The sequence below is a fragment of the Pantherophis guttatus genome, chromosome 6 (genome assembly GCF_059756535.1).
Source record: "Pantherophis guttatus breed Tessera chromosome 6, ASM5975653v1, whole genome shotgun sequence".
Taxonomy (NCBI): domain Eukaryota; kingdom Metazoa; phylum Chordata; class Lepidosauria; order Squamata; family Colubridae; genus Pantherophis; species Pantherophis guttatus.
Genome location: NC_142068.1, coordinates 79,711,538 through 79,734,523, shown reverse-complemented (window position 1 = coordinate 79,734,523; position 22,986 = coordinate 79,711,538). Strand labels below are relative to the sequence as shown.

At 41.2% G+C, this 22,986-nt stretch overlaps 1 protein-coding gene across 50 annotated transcripts in view; it reads left to right on the top strand.

Annotated features, from left to right (window-relative positions):
* COL13A1 (collagen type XIII alpha 1 chain) overlaps window positions 1-22,986 on the top strand; it is a 134,777-nt gene that overhangs the window by 58,259 nt on the left and 53,532 nt on the right. For 14 of the 50 annotated variants that reach the window (XM_087872232.1, XM_087872224.1, XM_087872216.1 and 11 more), the window contains 4 exons: window positions 2,258-2,320; window positions 14,835-14,861; window positions 18,620-18,673; window positions 20,232-20,327. In XM_087872232.1, the coding sequence (XP_087728358.1) occupies window positions 2,258-2,320; window positions 14,835-14,861; window positions 18,620-18,673; window positions 20,232-20,327 (240 nt within the window). Of the gene's footprint in view, window positions 1-2,257; window positions 2,321-11,240; window positions 11,286-14,834; window positions 14,862-16,172; window positions 16,236-18,619; window positions 18,674-20,231; window positions 20,328-22,986 lie in introns of all 50 variants that reach the window. The other 36 variants (XM_087872200.1, XM_087872210.1, XM_087872191.1 and 33 more) reach the window with 5 other exon arrangements.

The window sequence follows — 22,986 nt, the reverse complement described above, 5'->3', positions numbered from 1 at the left end:
TCTCTGTGGGCCCAGATCCATCTTTTCACATCTGTGTGCACAATTTATGGCCTCTTTTCCAATGACAATGATGTTTTCTTCATTAGCTGACTATGCAACACTTAGTGGCTTCACAGCTCTCAGGAGAATGAAGCCAGTCACTGATCTGCAGCTGTGTGGGCGTGCATCAGCTGTCTTCTTACAGTAGAGGAAGGGATTCATAAGTCTGCATTTTTAATCAGTTGAAGAAAAGGTTTGTTTTGACATAAGAAGAAAGTCCTAGGATGCCTTTCTTTACATTAGATTTATAGCCCACTTTACATTCAGAATCTCAAGGCAGCAAAACACAATGGTTTCTCCTTCGTTTTTTCCCACAACAACACAACAACCTTGTGAGGGCTGAGATAGTGTGATTGGCTCAGAGTCACCCAATGGAATTTTTTGAATGAGAACCTGAGTTTCCCCTCCCCAGGGAATTCAACACCTTCACCACTACCTACATTGTCTCTGTATTGTTGAGAGAAAAGAATGATTGGAAGGCTAGAGCAGATGCCTCATTGAGATAGAAGTTCTTTCTCACCATTAAATTTCATTTTATTAGATAGGGCCCAGCGTTCAAATCTGTTGAGATCCTTCTGGATCTTGAATCTATCTTCTGGCGTGTTGGCTATTTCTGCCAGCTTGGTATCATCTGATTTGATCAGTTCCCCTTCTATACCCTCATTTAAATCATTTATGAAGATGTTGAAGATTACTAAGACAGAACATTGGGATATTCCACTGCATATTTCCCTCCATGTAGATATAGTTCCATTGAGGACTACATGTTGAGTGTGACTGTCAGCCAGTTATGAATCCATCTGGTGACGATGCTGTCTTACACATATTTTTCTATATTACCAAGAAATAGGTTGTGGTCTACTTTATCAAATGCCTTACTTAAGTCCAAGTAAATTATGTCCACAGCATTTCTCTGGTCCAACTAATTTAGTTACTTTGTCAAAAAAAAAAATGCAATAAGATTTGATTGGCATGATCTGATTTTGATAAACCCATGTTGGCTTCTGGTTACACTACCTACAGTGGCTCTCTATTATTGAGAGAAAAGAACGGTTGGGAGGTTGGAGTTGATCCTCACTGAGATAGTGGTTCTTTCAAAACAGGGAAAGGCAAATTACTTCGGGAAGAACAACTTCCCAACATCAAACACAAGCATTTCTTTTCTAGTTCTCTATTGTGTGTATCATTCTGAAACCACAAGGAAACTTTGCTTTAAAAGGATTTTACAAGAAACATATAAAACCTACTCATCCAAGACCATTTCCTCCCTGCTGTCTTTTGCATTAACATGCTCACACAAAGTGAGAAAAAAAAAACCCTAATGCTTCCTGTGCAGGATAACAATATAACCTGAAGATTCAGACAGTAACACTTACAAGCATTTATTGCTTTGAAAAGGAGGAATCCATAACAATTTAGTGACTGAGAGCTTACCTTGACTATGCTTTTCTAAGCATTGTTGAATTCTTCTTCATTCTCCCATTCCCTAAAAATGTAGGTGTAGTCTCCTAGACAGTAAGAATCCTCCACTATGTGGTTGTTATTTTTTTCTTATCCCAAAGCTTGCATTTTGTAAAGGTTCACTCTATATATCTTTTATTTATATCTTTTATCGTCATCGTCATCATCATTATGGTTCATTGCACAGTCAGCCAGATGTTTAAACTGGATTTGGCAATTTTATCTACCTTTTGAGCCCTTCTCAAGAACTTGGAATAGGCAGATGTTTTTTGATGGTGCTAAAAGGTATCGTCACAGGATATAAGTGGTTCCAAGTAATTCTGCCTTTTGCAATTGACCGATGAGAATTTTGTCAATGTGATGATATTCAAGTGATGCGCCAGTTGTTTTGGGATTGCAACCAAGATGCCTATTACTATTGGTATTCTCTTTGTTTTCTTTTCCCACAGTCATTCTATTTCTATTTGCAGGGCTTTGTACTTTGTGATTTTCTCCTGTTTTTCCTCCTCTATTTTATTTATTATTATTTATTTATTTATTATTTAAATTTGTATACCGCCCTTCTCCCGAAGGACTCAGGGCGGTGAGTTTTGCTGTCTCCAAGTACTGCCAATTTTGCTGTCTCCAAGTACTGCCACATACATTATCCAGACTTTATTTTTTTATCTTTCTTATAGACAATTGTTAAGCCTGGGATGTTATATGGTGTGTGCTTATGTTGTTGTTGTTGTTACATTTTCTTGCATCTTTTCCTTAGGGTGAAGTGGGTGAGACAGGCCTATCAGGAACACCTGGACTTCCAGGATCTGCTGGCCCAAAGGTAACTGTCATATTGCACTAACATCTCCTTATCTTAACAAATGCTGCACTGGAAGTTTTTAAGAAGAGATCGGATAACCGTTTGTCTGAAATGGTATAGGGCCGTGATGGCGAACCTATGGCACGCGTGTCAGCTGATTTTCAGGCCTTCTGGGCCTACCAGAAGTAGGGAAACAGGCTGTTTCCTGCCTCCAGAGGGCCTGGGGGGTGGGGAAGGCCCATTTTTCTTTCTCACCTGGCTCCAGATCCTCTCTATGCATCTGGGGAGGGCAAAAACAACCTTCCCCACCACCTCCGGAGGCCCAAAACGGCTCGTTTCCCAACTTCCGGTTGGACAGGAAGTGATGTTTTTTGCTGTCCCCAGCCTCCAAATACTCCTAGAGATGACGATGGTTAGCCATCACTGGTATAGGGTTTCCTGCCTAAGCAGGGGTTTGGACTAGAAGATCTCCAAGGTCCCTTCCTACTCTGTTATGCTCATTCTAAAAAAAGCAAAGTAAGCATATAAAATAGCTGAGATTGAGGGGAAAGAACATCTGTCCCTCGGAGCATCTGTGGCTGAGCAGGATTACAACCTGAGCCTTCCTGACACCAAACGACATCTTAGTCAAGATACCACACTGGCTGTCTGCATGAATTGCCACGTTAATTTCAAAAGACAGCCAATGTCAGTGGCTTGTCATGTGTCTGGATCACTCCGATGACACTTCCAACTTTAAAAATAATATCTCTTCCCAACCTTTTCATAGTATTATTGAATCGTAAGACTGGAAGGGACCGTGGAAGGCTTCCAGTTCAACTCTCTACCCACGATAGGAGACCTTACATCATCCCAGACAAATGGTTGTCCAATCTTTTCCCGAAAACCTCCAGCAATGGATTACCCACCCCTCCAGGATACAAGCTATTCCATCCATTCATTAATCATTCTCACTGGCAGGAAATTTCTCCTCATTTCCAGGTTGGATCACTCTTGAATGAGCTTCCACTCGTTGCTTCTTATCCTGCCCTTTGATGCTTTGGAGAATAAATCGACCCCTCTCTATTCTGTGATAGCCCTTCAAGTATTGGAAGAGGGCTATCATGTCACCCCTAATCCTATTCTTCGATAGGTTTGACCAGGGGTGTCAAACTCAGGGCCCGGGGGCCAGATTTGGCCCGCAGGGTGCTTAGAACTGGCTCGTGGGGCCACTGCGGAAACAGCAAAGAACCAGCCCATGGTGCCTCTGCCAGCAAAAACGGAGCTCGGGAGGGCCCTCCCAAGCTCCATTTTCACTGGCAGAGGGTTGCAGGACATAGTTGAAGCTGAAAACGGAGCTCAGGAGCCTGTTTTCCCTGGCAGAGCGCTCGGGCCAATACAGATGACCCCAACACGAGTGATGTCGAGCTGGCCATGCCCCCCCTGGCCAAGCCCCCCCTGCCCCCCCGAGGTCAAATACAACCTTGATGCGGCCCTCAATGAAATCGAGTTTGACACCCTCCTGGGCTAGACATACGTAGTTCAACATCCCTAGTTTCAAGAACAAACCTTTTTCACTTTGCACCCATTTGATGTGGCAGCTGAGTTGATCTGGTTTCCCCTTTATTTCTCCATCTCTGTTTTTGAATGTGCTTCCCCCCGTCTCCACCCCTTGCATAGGGGAGAAAGGCAGACAGTAGCCTGAAGGTAGGCATGGAAATACTTCGGGGTCAATTTTGACACAGGACCCTTTGTTACTTAGAATAACGCATTGTTATGAAAACCCACAGCCCTGGGCAGACTTATTTAGTGGCAAAGACATCTGTCTTGTGTTGCCATTCGAATAACCACAAGCAGACGTCCCATGTCTTATTTCCATCAGGCACAAAGGCCTAGTCAGTGAAAACTACCTTTGAAGGATTCCTCGGAATTTGACTCTTAGAAAGCCTCTCCTTTGACCACTCAAATCGCTGATGATTTCTAATCTTCCTGTACTTTGGGGGGTGGGGGAATAGGATTGAGGTCTTTTTCCAGAAAATCTGGCTAGCTGACACACATCAAATCTATCTGGGGGTCAAAAGGTCCTGAGCTGAGGTTTGGCACACTCCTTTCTCTTCTTTTTACTACTTAGGGCTCTTTGAAAAGCTGGCCTGACTTCATGCCCATGTGTTATTTATTCAACTGAAATCTAGATTGAGCCCTTACAATTTAAATATATTACTGTCTTTTTTTTTTTTTTAAGCACCATTTTGGCTAACGTTCACAAAAGGTAAAGCAAAAATTGTCTGGCCAGAGTTAAAATGCCTGGTTCTCATATGTCATATAATGCAAAAGTGAGTGTTTTGATCTAAAAATGGAAATGGATGCTTTTTTTTTGTTTTTCTTCCCTGCTCCCATCAGGATCTGCTTAGACCAACATTAGTTATATGATACACATATTGCAGTAAAAGTCAGCAATAATTGATCCAAAACAGTCTTCCTTGATTTATCCTTTCATTTTCATGAGTAATCAAAACATGTACACTCCGTTACCAATACAGACTTCTCCAAGTTGATATCCTCCAGATGCGCTGGACAATAAATCCCATAATCCTTAACAAGCAGGACTGGGAATTGTAATTTAACATTTTGCCAGGCCACCAGATTTGAGAAGGCAATATTAGTAAGGGAGAAAGCCCCACAATATGTAACATTCAAGAGCAACTTATTAGGAAATTTGAATTTACACATCAATTTGGTTCTCAACCTTCCTAACGCTGCGACCCTTTAATACAGTTCCTCATGTTGTGGTGACCCCCAACCATAAAATTATTCCTAAAACCATTGAAAATATATGTTTTCCAATGGTCTTAGACGACCCCTGTGAAAGGGTTGTTCGACCCCCAAAGGGGTCCCGACCCACAGGTTGAGAACCACTGAATTAGATTCTAAACTTGTCTCTGATCAATGTTTACTAAGGAACGAAAGGGTGTGTAATTGCCTTCATTCTAAAACTGGAGTACAAATATACAGATTTGTAAAGGAAATAGTAGGTAGTTGGACCGTACAAAGCTTTGAACGGGTGTTTTGCTCTTAGTGGAGCTCCTCTTTGAAGCTATTCCATGAACCAACACAGCACAGACCTTCTAAAGAACAAAGGAAAACTGCCCTGTTGCTTGCTTCAGATCCCTCCAGGGACACCTTCCTCTACTTTCACCCCACTGGAATAAGTCTCTGCATCTGTGCAGAATCCCCTCTCAGTTTGGGTCTGCAGGGAAGATCCCCCCTCCACCCTCCCCACGGCAGTATAAAGCCTTTTCATGATGCAAATTGCATTACTGCTGCAGTTCAATTGGACAGCTAGCATTGCCTGAACAACTTGAAGAGCCATCAAAGTAAAGCTTAATGAAGATCTACTTGGGTGAACGAGCATGCTAAATTCCTCTGTTGACTTCATTAGTGAACATCTGTTCCCCAGTTAAGATTTCCAGGCATTGTCTTGTGGGAAAAGGAGCTGTGATGGAAGCCATATCAGATAATCAATAATAGCTAAATGCTAAGGACCATCCTTCCACAGCCACTGCTGATTGGCAACCATATTACATCAGATTTCCATGTAAAACAATATAATACTGGTAGCTACTCAACTGAAGATAAGTAACAATTAAAAAAACAAATGGAGTTAATAGTACTGCCGTTATCTGAAATTTTGTGTATTATTTATTTATTTTATCAAATTTCTATACCGCCCTTCTCCTTTCGGACTCAGGGCGGTGAACAGCCAAAGTAAAACATTTGTACACAAAAGTTAAAATAGATTTAAAATAATTAAATAAGTTTGGCCCATAATTTAAAACATTTCAATTTAAAACCAATTTCAAATTTTAAAAACCACCATAAAATCAGGACAGCCCGGCTAACTGAATGAAGTAGGTTTTAAGGGCCCGGCGAAAAGTCCGGAGGTCTGGGATCACTCGTATCTCTGGGGGTAGATTGTTCCAGAGGGTAGGTGCCACCACAGAGAAGGCTCTCCCCCTGGGGGTCGCCAGCCGACATTGTCTGGCCAACGGCACCCTGAGGAGGCCCTCTCTGTGGGAGCGAACTGGCCGTGGGAGGCAATTGGTGGCAGAAGACGGTCCCGTAAGTACCCCGGCCCTAAGCCATGGAGCGCTTTAAAGGTGATCACCAACACCTTGAAGCGCACCCGGAAGTCCACCGGAAGTCAATGCAGCTCGCGCAGGAGAGGAGTCACATAGGAGCGCCCCATATTATACTGTTGAGACAAGATATCAGTGGCCATCAAGATGCTGAAGAGATGTTTGATGGGCCTCTTCAAAGATTCTAACAAATTATAAATGATGAAAGAATGAATATAACGGCTTGGAATGATGTGACAGGTGACGCAGTGATTTGCCTAAGGAATGGTACCAGAGGAAAAAGAGAAAGTATTACACTAATAATTTTCAGATTTTCAAAAAAACAACTTATTGTTTTAATTTGCAAACTAAGGATGTGACTTCTGTAGATCAGCTAGATGTTGCCACCTGCTGTCCAGCAGCCAAACTCCAGTCATTTATAGGTTTTCCTTGGCCCCTTATTTTTATGAAAATGATATGGCAGATTGTGTCACAGGGTCCACTCGGTCACAAAGATGACAATGATTTTGCAAGAATAGATTCCTTTTTTTCTCTCTCTCTCTCAAATTCTCTCCTATTAATTACATCTAATTAACGTATGTCCTGATCCATGCCCTTAAAATTCAAGAATGCTGACTTCACTGATTGATCATGGGAATCTATTCTTTTGTCCAGAACTTCGCTTACATGTTTTTGAGATTGTTGTTCCTGCTAATTTGGAGGTGGATTGCTTCAGGACTGGACCATTATACCCACCAAACATCACATTTGATGCAGGGGTGGGCTCCTGGGGGTTCACAGGGGTTCGGGAGAATCTCTAGCTAAGATTCTGTGCAGTTCAGAGAACCTGCAAATCCCACTCCTGGCTGGCCCCGCCCACCCCACCCTGCCCCTCCCAGGAGTCCCCACGCAGCCCTTTTTGGATGCAGGGCACGTATGGAAGCTCGGGGAGGGTGAAAAACGGGCCTACTGGAAGTTCGGGAAGGCTGGAAACAGGCCCATTTCCGGCCTCCAGAGGGCCTTCGGAGCCTGGGGAGGCCATTTTCACCCTCCCGGAAGCTTGAGGAAAGCCTCCGTAGCCCGGGGAGGGCAAAAATGACACCACCACCCCGCCGTGGTGCAGGAGGCTGACTATGCCATGCCCACTCTGCCCACACCCACCCAGCAACAGGGCAGAGAACCCTTTGCTAAAATTTTTGAAACCCACCCCTGATTTGATGGCATGATTTGAGATCCTTTTCGATATTTGAGATCCACCTACCTTAACATATCTTTGACGCAGTTCCAGGACTCTTCACAAACTTTATGATAGAAGGAAAGATGGAAGGGCCAACCCATCCAACATATTTTAGTGCTGGTTTCCATATGTACCTGCCAGTTGCCTATTATTTGTCATGAGCAGCTGAATAAAAGACATGCAAGTTATCAACTACAGGTTTCTGGAGAATTTAACTCCGTAAACCCAAATTGGTAAATTTGAAGGCATACAGCTTCTTAATGCAGGCTTTCCAGTGAGCTAGCAATCAGAAAGTAGAACATGTCACATGGTAGAAAAAATGTCCCAGCCCCCATAAAAAAATTTAAGTTTAAAAAGGATGCCAACAGGAGATGCTCCGCTTTTGGGCAAACTTCAGTAATTTTCTGAACTTTCAAATGAAGTCTTCTATCGCCCCCTGGTGGTTTATCAGAAGACATTATCTGTCCATGTCCTATTTCAAGTTTGCAATTGATTTATGTAGCTTCATCATAATCATATTCATAATCATAAGTTTATTTGCCAAGCATATATAAAATAACAGGTGAAAGTATAAACATAATTTGAATGCATGAAAAGAGTAAGTAAAAAGGAATGTTAGGACAGGGACGGTAGGCACGCTGGTGCACCTATGCACGCCCCTTACAGACCTCTTAGGAATCATGACCTTTGGCATTGTGCATTTTCCCTACTTGTGGCAAATACAAACACTTTGCTTCTATGTTTTGCAAAGGCAGTTCTGTTCTTACTAATTGCTGCTCTTAATCATTACGATTGCCTTTCATCTGCTTTGCCTCAACTGTTTTTTATTATAGTGCTGTCACTGCCATCTAGGTCTCCTGTGTTTATTGATGACCCTATAACACTATCCCTGAACGTAGCCTTTATGCGTAAACAAAATCATGTGTGTGGCCACCGAATTAAAAATGCAAATGAAATTAGATACGATAAAGCCTAAACATAATAATGCTGGTCATTACTGCACTAAACCCAGTGGTGTGGACTTCTTTGATTACTGCTGAGTGGCAAGGTCCAGATGTGATGGGGGTGGGGGTTCATTTTAATCCCAAATATGGCTATAAAAATATAAGCAATCTATTATTATTCCCATAGTTAAAATACAGAATAGCAGCCTAGTAAAAAAAGCCCTATTGTCCTGTATTAGGAACACATCCCTCGGATTTTTCATCTAGGGAAAGGACTAACACAGTATTTTTCAACCTTGGCAACTTGAAGATGTGTGGACTTCAACTCCCAGAATTCCCTAGCCAGCTTGCAGGTTTCAAAAACATTGGACAAGGAGGACCAGGTGGCCAATAGAAGGAGGAAAGGGCTATGAACCAGAGAATGCAAGATTCGCTCAGTCTTAATCCATTGAAGGAGTCAAAGGCCTATTATTGCCCCTCTCCCTTCTTATTAGTGGAAATTGGTTTCTTCTTTGGGGCAAACATAGATTAATTCAGAAAATACAACAAAAGCTTGCTTCTCCGTTGTAAAAAAAGGGAGCTGGGAGCAATGAACATCATATGAAAGAATTAAATTCTGCTTGCGGCTCAAGAACAGCTCGTGCCTTGCAACTAATATTTCATGATTTATTTTTTTTTTGTCTACCATTGTACTGGTAGAAAGCTGGAAAGAATTATAGACACTTCTCAGCACATGAGGCTATAAAACAGATACTGGGTAAGAATAAAAGAGTCCACTCTAAGGTTTGAGTTAATCTCAATTTCACTTTGTTCACGTGTTTCGTTCTGTAGGTATAAAATTGGATATTAATTACCTGACATTCCAAACAAGTAATTAATATGAAAGTGAATAACTAATCGAGTCAGATGCATATATATATATTCTCTTGGGTCTGCTTTGTACAAGAAATTTTAAAACCACATAAAGGTAATCTCAGGTCCAAACGTCTACACGTGAATTAAACTGATTCATTGCTACTCATGTCTATGCACAGGAATATTCTTAACTAAGGATCAGCACCTGCTTGGAGTTAGATAAGGGTGTCAAACTGGAAACAGCAAAGGCCTCTGCCAGCAAAAATGGGCTTCCAAGCTCCATTTTTGGCTGTAACTGCCTCCTGCAACCCTCTGCCAGAGACCCTCCCAAGTTCTGTTTTCGCTGGCAGAAGGTTGCAGGAAGCCACCACAGCCAAAAATGGAGCTCAGGAGCCCATTTTCGCTAGCAGAGTGCTCGGGCCACCACAGGCGCCCCCAATACGAGTGATGTCGAGCTGGCCATACCCACCCCGGCCACGCCCACTCTGGCCCCCTGAGGTCAAACACAACCCTGATGCGGCCCTCAATGAAATAGAGTTTGACACCCCTGGTCTATGGAATTCAAGCAGGATTAGACGTAGTTTGCCTGTGACTACGTAGGGATTCCCAGCTGATCCCTCTTTTTACCCCACCCTTAGGACTCTGCCAATCCTTCTCCCAGAGGAACCATAAGTCTCATAAAGAAGCATCTCTTGGGAAAAAAATAAGTTCCCAGAAATGCATTTGATCCAAGAAAAGTGCGCAATATTTTTTAATCAGGTAACTTATAAATATCACAATGAATATCAGTCTGTCGTCATCCATAGAAACACATTGATGTATACTATCCTAAAGAAAAGACTAAATATTATGCACCACAGGAAGGAGTGCAATGCAAACTCTAATCCTGAATTAAAACATCATCTCTCTCCCTCTGTCCCCCTTCCTCCCTCTCTCTCTCTCTCTCTCCCCTCCTTCTCTCTCTCTCCCTCCCTCCCTCCCGCTGTCTCTCTCTCTGCCATGGTTGACACTGTGCTAGCAGTAAATGATACTGTGCAGTAGAGAAGGGAATTGGCACTGGGATATACAGTAATTTATGCCACTTCCAACTTCATATATGTGGCCAAGCTCTACCCTAACAATGAAAAATATTAGGTGTTACGATTCCATCAACTTTAAATCATTCCACACCAGTTTCCATATATTAAGGTGTTTGCATTGAGTCATCCCCATAACATACCTGGGTTAATTTCCTTCATAAAGCTGTAAAGAAAAGGTGATCCAGAAAATGCTGAATTTAAAGTAATCTTTCTATGGTCCAAAGCAGTTATGATTAAAGTACTACAGGATTTTCCTCTGTTCTCTCAATTGTTCTAGCGTTGTTTCAAACTTGGCAGCTTTAAGATACTCCCTGGGTACGACTAATTTCGCTAGTAAAGTGCCATTTCAATAATAATCTTTTTGTTCGGCATATAATGATATTATTCCAAAGATACAGTTTATCTTGCGTGTAATGTGGATTGCTTGTTTCACTAGCCCCCAAAGCAATGTAGGCACTTTGAAAATAAAATAAAATAATGTTTTCTCTTTGCAAACTGCAGTCAATGTTGGAAGGGATCTAATTCCAGCCAACTGAGCGCCATACAAAAGGACCACCATTCTCTGAGCCATTTGCCATTAACAATGACTTTTTATTCATGACTTTCAAAGCTTCTTAGAATCTCATGCAATAGTTTTCTTCTAATGATCACTAATTAACTCTGGGAACTTTACATTTTCTCCCCACATTCTTCCTTGCTCTTTATCTCCTTTATTTTGTTTTCCTCTTCCAGGGGGAGAGGGGAATGCCAGGGCTGCCAGGAAAACAAGGAGCTCAGGTATTCTGCAAGGAATGGAGTCTGATTTATCCAGCTACATTAACCCATACCTTTCAACTGTTCTCCTATATTTTGCGTATGACTCCAACCTGGTGTGTGTATATGTTTCTTTTACACATATATATGTTGCACCTGCTGCATAGAAAGAGTTGCACCACTCCAAGACTCTTTAAAGCAGCTAGATCTTCTCCCAAGATTAATGCGGTTAGAGAGCAGAACAAAATGACACCTCAGGACTGCCCAACCTTGGCAACTTTTAAGATTTGTGGACTTCAACTCCCAGAATTCCCTAGCCAACATGGAGAACTCTGGAAGTTGAAGTCCACAAATCTTAAAAGTTGCCAAGGTTGGACAACCCTATGGTACATAGTTATGTGCTACATCTGCCACCCTAAAATCCTCTGCAGCTCTTTTATGGAATCAGATCCAAATCATTGCACACCATAAAGGTCAGTTTAGCAGAGGAAGAACAAAGAATACATGTTGAACAAATGGCATGCTCATTCCTGCATTTCCATTGCAGAAATAAGAAAAAAGAAAATTTGCATATTTTCAGATATGCATTGAAATCACTGTGTAATTTCATTAATGTGACTAAAAACACATTAATGTTGGGCCGTTATATATTACATTGCAGAAATGAACTACAGGTTGATGCAAGTTCTAATATTTTATTACTTTTTCGGGGATAAGAGTTGCACTGAAGTTTGTGCTTTGGTTTAAATCGATGTTCGGCTTAGGTTTAACCATGTGTACATCAGGCACTCAAGAACGCACATTTTCTAAAACATTTAAATTGCAAATAAATAAATAAATAAATAAATCTATTTGACAGAGGGCTGACATGCCATTTCTTCAATTAAATCGATCATCCAAAATTTGTTTTTCTGCCTAGCGTCCTCTTTGTCCTTCTAGTCCATAGGTACTAACCCTTACTCACATCTGATTCATTTCTTACTATTTCTTTCATCTGTTTATGACATAGAATCCCTGATTTCCGTCTTCTGTCCTTGTGTTTTTTAGCTTTGTCCCTGATTTCTGTTTCAGAAAGTTGAGAGGTATGATCCTTCTCCCCTGTTTTTCTATCTCCATCTGCCTGTTTCATTCCTCTTGTGGTTTGCAAGCTCTTCTCAATTATCTTCTGTCTGGGCTCTTCAAGAAGCCATATCTTTGTTGTTCATCTTTTGCATGAAAGCCTCCAGAAATGTTATCCCAGTTCTAACCATCAATTGTCCTACCTATTCCTCCTTCTTTCCTTATGCCTACTCTTGTTATTCTTACTGAATAGGCTGACACAGTGTTTTTGAAACTTGGCAACGTTAAGACATGAGGGATTTCAAGTCCCAGAATTCCCCTACTCAGCATGCTAGCTGGGGAATTCTGGGAGTTGAAATCCACAAATCTTCATATTTTCAAGTTTGAAGATCACTGGCCTAACAGATACTAAACAGATTACTAATTCACAGAATACGCAGCTCTTTCACCAATATAGCCATCAAGAATTTTGCAGTTCTGTATGCCCTCATTTTGTATCATCTATTTGGTTTTCTTAGTTGTCTTTGCTTACTGCTTGGTATCATTTCCAGGAAGATATTTTTTTTAATTCTTGAGGCCGATTTCCTATTTTGTACTTTCTTCTTTGGGGACTGTTCCCCGCTGGGAGATGCGGTCCAATGGGACTGCCTGAAGTGGGCAGGGGTTTGCGTTTGCCCCAGAGTTGAATAAAATAATTAATCAGTTTTAACATTGCTTCTCATGTTGAGAAATATACCTAAGAGCAGGAGAAAAGAGCCTGCTCATATATGATTCATTTCTTTGCCATGTCCTTTGTAAGCACCTTCCATAATCTAAATATGTTGTGACCTAGGCTTCCTGAGTCATTAAAACACACGAGTAGTCCCAAAAACCTCTTTTATTGTAACAGCTGTGAATTACATTCATTCACAGCTGAGACCCAATTAGTTGCAAAAAGTCCTTTGGGAGAAGTCTAACCTTTATCTCCCTTGACATTCTGCCAAAGACCTATTTGGCAAAGCCCCACGGAGTCCAGAATCAAACAGAGATGCCGACGGGGAACAGAATTAACAATGTTTGCTTTCCTGCAAAGAGCCCATGTGCCTTTGCTCCTCTTTTAAGCCTTATGGGAGGGGCCAATCATCTCCAGGCCTTACTCTGAAGTCGTCCCTTTAGTTTCAACTGTTCTTGCCTTCTGGCAGCTCTGCGCATGCACGCACTAGGAACAGGCTCCCCTTGTTACTCTGCCTCGCTGAGGTCCCTCTGGAGGCTCCCGAGTCCGCACATTACTCCCAGATGGCCCTGACCCCATCTCTGCCTCTGACACAGAGCCCTCGTCCGAGCCTTCCCCAGACTCCAGGACTGGCCCATGTTCCTCCCCAGCCTCCTCAATGTCCGACTCTGCTGCCAGCTCTGCAGGCTGCTGGCGGACCATAACAAAATATTCAGAGTTGTCTTCTGGCCCTGATACACATGATGTATAATTTTTATCATTATCACCCAGTTTTATGTGCATTACATCCAGCAGAGGTTTGATTGCATGACTGTGGCCACTATCATGACTTTTGGGAGCTTCCCCCCCCCCCCATTGATTTCCCTGAATGGATTAGATCGACAGATATACTATTAAGTAGTAAAATTGCTGCCATTATGATAGGTAGTATGATATAAAAGGAAGAACTACGTATTTTAACACATAGGATTCTCCAACCATGATGATTTTAATACTTTGCATTTCAACTCCCAGAATTGTCCCATCAGCCATATTGGCTGGGGAATTCTGGGGAATTCTGGTTGAAGTCCACAGGTCTTAAAGTTGCCAAGGTTGGACACTACTGATTTAGATACTGATGAAGCTTAGACTTCCTATACCAGGGGTCTCCAATCTTGGCAACTTTAAGACTTGTGGACTTCAATTCCCAGAATTTCTCAGCCAGCAAAGCTGAATGAAGTCCACAAGTCTTAAAGTTGCCAAGTTTGGAGACTCCCCATCCTATACCATAAGAATCCTGGTTAGAACTGGGCTTGACAATATTCTTGTCAAGATAATCCCTATGAGTTTCTTCTGGTAGATGAGTATCTATATAACTTTGTTTTAAAATGCTGTAGCATTTTTATATGGGAAAATAGAAAGGGAAATGCCATTGTTCTGGTTTTCTCTATATCCAACTCGTTAAACGTGACTTGAAGGGCCAGATCTACATCAGTATTTCAAAGGAATAGTAAGATTGGGTGCCCCATGTATCCCTCATGACTTCCACACACAAATCTAAATATTAATCCAAACTCACTTATCAACTTTTTTATTCTTCCAGATTTCGTTTTATTTTCTAAAAGGTGATCCAGTTATAGCTGGGTAAAATTTTGCATTGGCGAATTTCTCCATGTGAGATTTAGTGGAACTTTTAAACAGACGTAAATAGGAACTGAAAGAAATCTGAAGTGGTCTTTTGACACAAAAAAGTCCATTACACGGGAAAAGAGCCATCTCTTTTTCTCAGTATATTTTTCCTTTTTTCTTTCTTTCTAATGCAGGGTGAACCCGGGAATCCAGGAGCAAAGGTAAAAAAGAAAAATCTGTTCTAAATTTGTTCAGCCATCTTTTATTTTATTGTCTTAAGTAGACCTGGTATTATAATAACCAGTATGTGAATAACCGATTAAAAAATATGTTGGATGTCAAATATGTTGGATATCAACTGGGATAGTGGGCTTTTTCTGTCTGCTGTGTAGCTGAGGTCTCCAAAATTGGTGACTTTAAGACTTGTGGCTGACTTGGGAATTCTGGGAGTTGAAGTCCACAAGTCTTAAAATCACTGTGTTTGGAGACTCCTGCTCTGGAGAGACAAAAATGGAGAGAGTTATTTCCAAATTACACTTACTACCCCCTTGTTCACTATTAATGTACGGTTGTTCCATGTTGGAATGTTTAGTACCAGGAAGCCCAATTAACTTATCGTGGGATCTTCCTTAGAGAAATAAGAGCTATTGTGGTATGGTGGCTCATTTTTGAATCAAGATACCCACCGTTGATTCATTTGTCTTACAAGCTTAGCCAAACCACCATCTCTTAGCTCTTCTCTTCCTTTCCAATCTACATTAGAAAGATACCAAAGGTGGTCATTTTACAAAGATAATATATATGAATTGCTCTGACTGCTTCAAAGCATTATGCAAATATTATTGTGGTTGCTATGCTTATCACTAAAAGGGATGCGGTGGCTCAGTGGCTAAGACGCTGAACTTGTCGATCAAAAAGTTGGCAGTTCAGCAGTTCGAATCCTTAGTGCCGCGTAACAGGGTGAGCTCCAGTTCCTTGTCCCAGCTTCTACCAACCTAGCAGTTCGAAAGCACATAAAAAATGCAAGTAGAAAAATAGGGACCACCTTTGGTGGGAAGGAAACAGTGTTCTGTGCACCTTTGGCATTTAGTCATGCCGGCCACATGGCCACGGAGACGTCTTCAGACAACGCTGGCTCTTCATCTTTGAAATGGAGATGAGCACCACCCCCTAGAGTCGGGAACAACTAACACATATGTGTGAGGGGAACCTTTACTATGCTTATTACTACTTTTTTTTAAAATCATATTTTCATGTTGGTGCTCTTATTATTTTTATCAGTAAGATGCTTAGGTGGAGTGTTGGGTAGAGAGACATATACACATATCATATATAAGGGAAAACAACCTTAAGGGATATGGAGAAAGGGAATATATTGTTTGGTACAAAACGAATCTAAATTTATCTCTTGTGGGAATTGGGAGGGGGGGTTCATATATTTGGCTCTTGGATATGCTGCACTACCTTTCATTATTCCTATATAATACCTACATTATTATGTCTTTTTGTTTCCTCACGAAAAAATTAAAAAGGGAGAACATGGAATTTCTGGGAAGATGGGGCCCCCAGGTTTGCCTGGAAAAAGGGGGTACAGGGTAGGAAAAGATAAAAAGCTTGGATTTTGTTTGTCTGCATTGTCCTTCTCAACAACCCACGATTCCGATCCGTGTGCTGTGAGCTAAATTTTCCAAGTTGGAAAGACATTTCCACTGCTTACATGGCTGAAATGTAACTCAAAAGTCACGTCTAACAAAACTATTTTATTTTTGATCAATTTGTTTTTTTAATTGAAAGTATGAAATAAACGTCTCAGCCAGTGGTGGGTTTCACTTACCTTTGCTACCGGTTCACTTGCACGTAGAGTGTATTTGATGATGTCCAGGCGGGTGGGTGGAGCCTCCCACTGCCACTACTACTGGTTCTCCTGAACCAGGGTGAACCAGTAGCAACTCACCACAGGTCTCAGCATGCTGAAAGCTTCAAAGCAGAGTTATGATGTAGCATGGTTTTTGCATGGATTTAGATCCTTCTGTGCTCTTTTATTCTGGGAAGGAAAAATTATAAGATCTTTCAACAAGAATGTGTGCTTGATTGATTCATTCTGGGCTGGAGTACCAAATACCAAGATTCGTTACTCCCTTTAAGATTTCAAATGTTTTATTTATGCACATTTTTTTTAAAAAAGTAATTTCCAATCAAATATGATAACGTAATTTAGAAGCATGTGTTTCAAAATCTTCAGGAGATCCTAGAAACAGGAGAATAGCCCTTAGTAGCCAAATAATATCTTTTCCGGGCAATGAAAAACTAAATGTCTAGGCTTAGGTCAGTTAGACCTAAGGCGGGGATGAGGCATTCGTATGAACACAGTGAATTATTTTTGTCAGATAATGGCAGTGCCTTGATTTTAGTATCTACTGAGACTTATTAGTCACTGCCCTCCAGTGTTAATCTATTATGTTGTAAAGATAAGTTAATGTACTTTTCTTCAACATTATTAATGGATGATAATGAACTGGTATGTTACACTAAGTGATAGAAATATGTACAATACATTAAAAGTGAATGGGAGAAAAGTTGGTCTAATGGTGCCATATTAGGTCCTCTTAAACATTGTTGGGAGTATCATTTCTGAAGAGCTGATGGTGTTATGTAGGAATTCCAACTATGAAGGATTTTAAGATAATCCTAAGAATTCATCCCTCTTATAGTGGGACCTAAAGTTATTTTAATCATTATCTAAAATGTATGCCTTACAACAATTTAAAATTGAAGCTAGCTTGTCCCTGTCCAGGAAAGGCCAAGATGGGTATTAGGCAGGGGTGAAATTTACTTACCTTCGCTATCGGTTCGCAAATGTGAGCACGCACCTCTTCCACACATGCACAGAGCCTTCTGCGCATGTGCTGAGGGTCAAAAACAGGACGTGATGACATCCGGGCAGGTGGGCAGAGCCTCCCGCCACCGGCGCTACCAGTTCGCCCGAGCTGGATAGAACCAGCTGGATTTCACCACTGGTATTAGACCTTTACTAACAATTATGACAACTGGAGAACCTCTAAGCTCCAAATCTGTTCCTTCTGAAGTAATATAACCCCAATGGAAACAGGCGCTCAGCATTTTCCATATCTAGGATCTTCTACTCATCAAAAGGTCTCCAAATTCAGGCCAGTGGGGAAATGCTACCGGTTCACACCGGTTCGGGCAAACCGGTACTGATAAAAACTACCGGTTCACCCGAACCGGTAGTTTAAAAAAAGCTACCGGTTCCTCCAAACTGGTATTTCCAACAATCAGCTGTGCCGTGCGATTTAAAATCTAAATTGTGCGGCACAGCTGATCCCCCCTTGCTGCTCTACTTACCTTTCCAAGCCTCCTTTTGGCACGTACTGTGCATGCACATACAGCATGTGTTTGGCACATGGCATGCATGCATGTGCATGCAGCATGCACTTGGCCCACAGCGTGCATGCATGGCTAGTGAACCAGTGGCAAACTGGTTCAGATTTCACCACTGGCTCAGGCTAAATATAATCCTAATACTAACACCCAAATATTGATCACATGACCGTGGGAATGGTCCAACAGACATAAGTGTGATGATCGGTTGTAAGTCACTTTTGCTAGTGTTTTCATAACGTTGAACAGTCATTTAACAAGCGGTTGTAAGTTGAGGACTACCTGTATATAATTTGCATCATTTGTGCAATGACATCATGTTGAATGGGACATCATCTTCCTCCCTTCCCACCACAGATGCACAGGCTCTCCTGGGGGGGGGGGGGAGAGAATAGTTTTGGTGAGAAATCCAAGTTGGATTTATTTTGAAAATCTGGATTTTCTCCCAGATGAAAGCTTGTAAGAGGCATAAGTAAACTATGAAGAGGTAGTTATATTATGCTCTTTTTCCAAATCCCCATTACAAGATCAAATAAATCATAGCATCTGGCATCTGATCTTAATGGTTTTTCTTCAACAGGGTGAGAAAGGGAAACCTGGTGATCCAGGACCTTCTGGAACCATGGGGCAAAAGGTCTGTTTTGTTATCTAAGTGGGAAATAAGGAAAGTGGCGTATTTTATTTTATTGAAAGCCAAAAGCAAATTAATTGCTGGGCATCACATATATAAAAATTGGACCTATAATGAGTGGGGTTGAATTTATTCCAGGTTGAAGACTCCATGTATGAACTATAAATACAATCCTGTTTTACGTGTGTGTATATATGTATCAGTGGTGGGTTTCAAAAATGTTTACTACTGGTTCTGTGGGTGTGGCTTGGTGGGCATGGCTTGGTGGGCGTGGCAGGGGAAGGTTACTGCAAAATCCCCATTTCCTCCTGATCAGCTGGGACTCAGGAGGCAGAGAATAAATGGGGGCGGGGCCAGTCAGAGGTGGTATTTACCTGTTCTCCGAACTACTCAAAATTTCCACTACCGATTCTCCAGAACTGGTCAGAACCCTGCTGAAACCCACCTCTGATATGTGTGCGTGTGCATGTATATGACTATCATTAAGTGTTGTACCTTATGATTCTTAACAAATATATATTTTCTTTTTATGTACACTGAGAGGTAATGGACCAAAGACAAATTCCTTGTGTGTCCAATCACACTTGGCCAAAAAAGAATTCTATTCTATTCTGTTCTATTCTATTCTTCTATTTTACTCTACTCTACTCTACTCTACTCTACTCTACTCTACTCTACTCTACTCTACTCTACTCTACTCTACTCTACTCTACTCTATTCTATCTATCTTGGGACTGAATTTATTTCAACTTAAAGTCTCCAAGTATACATTTCCATTTATGAATATTTGCCAACTTATCGGTCTTAATGATCCATTTTTTGTCCAGTGGCTAAATAAAAACCAAAGGATTTAAAGACTTAAAGCATAAACTTTCTCAGAAAACAAACCACATATACAAACCTTATGCCACCATAAATTGTTGGGATTCTTTTGATTAACCAAAGGACAGGCGCTCAAACAACTGAGTCTGTCTTGAATGTCTGTGATGTTATTGATCAACTAAGTAACATCATGTTGCTACCAATTTGATACAGGTAGTCCTCAACTTACAACCATTTGTTTAGTGACCATTCAAAATTATAACGGCATGAAAAAAGTAACTTACCATTGTTTTTTGCATATATGACCGTTGTAGCATCCCCATGGTCAAATGATTAAAATTTGAACGCTTGGCAACTGGCATTTGTGATGTTTGCAGGGTCACGTGATCAGCCTTTGCGACCTCCTGACAAAGCCAAGTCAATGGGGGAAGCGGGCCTGATTCTCTTAACAACCATGATACTAACTTAACAACTGCAGTGACTGGCTTAATGGCTGTGGCAAGAAAGTGCGTAAAATGTGACAAAACTCAGTTAACAGCTGTCTTATTTAGCAACGGAAATGTTGGGCTCAATTGTGGCCATAAGTCGAGGACTACCTGCATTCTCCAAATGCGTTGAGACTTCTGGAGTTCCCTGAGTTGCAATTCTATCATTTCTGCAGGCAGCAGATTGCCCTCAAATATGCAAAAGAAGGTTTCATTAATATCACTCATTGCTCATTTTGTGAAATTCTCTTAAGGGCGAAAAAGGAGATTCTAGCAACGCACTTGGAGGTGGTAAAGGAGAACCGGGAACCCCAGGAACCCCAGGATTGCCAGGGCCTCCAGGACCAAAGGTGATAAATGTAGTGGGAAAAGTGTTCAGAAGTGGGCTAGAAATGACATATACAGTAGTGGCCAAAATTGTGGAAACCTTTTGGGGAAAGTGTATTTTTGAGGGTTGATGGCTAATAACACCACTTTTTTTTTTTTTTTTTTGAGTTTCAAGATAATCATAATCCACTGGTGGAATGGCCTGGGAATAGCCCAGACCTTAACCCCATTGAAAATCTATGGAGCCAACTAAAGAAACTTGTTAGTCAGAAGCAACCCAGCAATCAAACCCAGTTAATAGAAGCAATCATTCAATCTTGGTTTCATATGATAACAGCTGCAGAACTAAAAGACTTGGTTCACTCCATGGGAAGATATTGTAAGGCCGTAATTCATGCTAAAGGTTACCCAGCTAAGTATTAGCTGACATGGGGATAATTTTTGTATATCTTGTTTTTTCTATGGTGATAATTTTTGTATATGTCATTTTTTCTATGTGTTTCACTTTTCTTCTTTATACTGAAACTGCTATTCTAATAGCAAATCCTTCATAAAAGTTATTGCATTACATTCTTGATCAAATTATCTTTCCATTGATATATAATTTTATGGTACAACTCCCCAAAAAAGTGGTGTCATTAGCTAGTTTTAGAAAATACACTTTTCCCAAAAGGTTTCCACAATTTTGGCCACTACTGTATATGCATATATTGGATATATAGTTTATATAGTGCATTGGGTAGATTTTCTATTGAGAGAGAGCAAGAGAGAGAGAGAGATTGTCATCAAACAGAACTTGCCAAACAAATAGAAAACCACTCTTTGAGTTTTTTTCTGGTATAAAATTCCCTACTTTTTTTATTCTGCTTGCTTCACTTCATCACTACCCAGAGCACAGAATGGGACAACTTGTCGTGGCCTGCAGTCAACTTGTCATGGAAAACTTGCCATTGCCAACTCACCATGGGACAACTCGCCGCAGGACAATTCAACAATTCTATTTAATTATTTAAAATAATTTTAAAAAATATTTAAGTTTTTGTCATTCACATTTCATTTTGTCCCCCCTTTGGCATCCTTTCTTTAGCAATTCTATTCCACTATTTATTTATTTTTATATTAATGTAACTTTTGTCTCTCAGTGAGTGGGCCTGTGGCGAGTTGGCCATGTCCTGCGGGAGTTCGCTGAGGCAAGTTCAGAGGTGGGTTTCAGCAGGTTCTGACCAGTTCTGGAGAACCGGTAGTAGAAATTTTGAGTAGTTCGGAGAACCGGTAAAAACCACCTCTGACTGGCCCTGCCCCTATCTATTCTCTGCCTCCCGAGTCCCAGCTGATTGGGAGGAAATGGGGATTTTGCAGTAACCTTCCCCTGGAGTGGGGTGGGAATGGAGATTTTACAGTATCCTTCCCCTGGAGTGGGAAGGGAATGGAGATTTTATAGTTTCCTTCCCCTGCCACACCCACCAAGCCATGCCCACCAAGCCACACCCACAGAACGGGTAGTAAAAAATTTTGTGGCTGTGGCGAGTTGTCCTACACCTCCCCAGAGGAAGACAAGTGTCTACAAGCGTGTAGACACACCATCAGGAGAACAGCTAAGTAGAGCAGAACAATTATGAGTAAATATTTTCAACCAATGAGCTGCTCAGGGGAATAAATGCCATCCCCTTGTAGTAAATGAATCAATGAGTCGAACAGCTAATATGAAACACAACACACAAAAAATCTACACTAACATCAGTGGTGGGTTTCAAAATTTTTTACTACTGGTTCTGTGGGCATGGCTTGGTGGGCATGGTGTGGCTTGGTGGGTGTGGCTTGGTGGGCGTGGCAGGGGAAGGATACTGTAAAATCTCCATTCCCTCTCCACTCCAGGGGAAGGTTATGGCAAAATCCCCATTTCCTCCCAATCAGCTGGGACTCAGGAGGCAGAGAATAGATGGGGGCGGGGCCAGTCAGAGGTGGTATTTACCGGTTCTCCGAACTACTCAAAATTTCCACTACGGGTTCTCCAGAACTGGTCAGAACCTGCTGAAACCCACCTCTGAGATTTACATGATGATATATTAATGTGGAGAGAGACTTAAGGCAGTTTCATGACACAGGTGTTTCCATCCCACAATCCCTCAAAAATACATTTATAAACTGGCCCACAATCATCTTCCCTAATTCCAAGGTCAGAACACAGCATGTAGAGAGTCCCATAGTCCAATCAAATGCTTTCCAATTATTCCCCAAGTGGCCAATAGGAAAGTAGAAGGAACATCGTCCAATCGATCTGCTCCCTCATGATTATGTATGAATGCATTATATTTTAAAGCAACATAATTTCCAAAGACCTATGACAATGTGTAGTTAAAATCAGATCACATTATAGTAATTCAATTATTACAGGTATATAAATTTATGTTTCAATAATACAAGTAAAATTAACATAAAAATGGCCTCCAGCAAGCAGATGTCAGTTCCCACATGCTCCATTTTGCCAGCTATTGGATGCAAAATAGACAAAATTCTTGTCTTGCTGAAAAGGGGTATCATTGAACTTTTTGTAATTCTTGGGAAATCTTTTTACCTTGAGATTACCATCATTTTACTTCTTTTGTATTAAAACATAGTTCTTCTTTTCTGCTTGTTTTTGTTTCCTCAGTTAGAAGTGTCTGGCTCCCTTCTTTTTCTGCC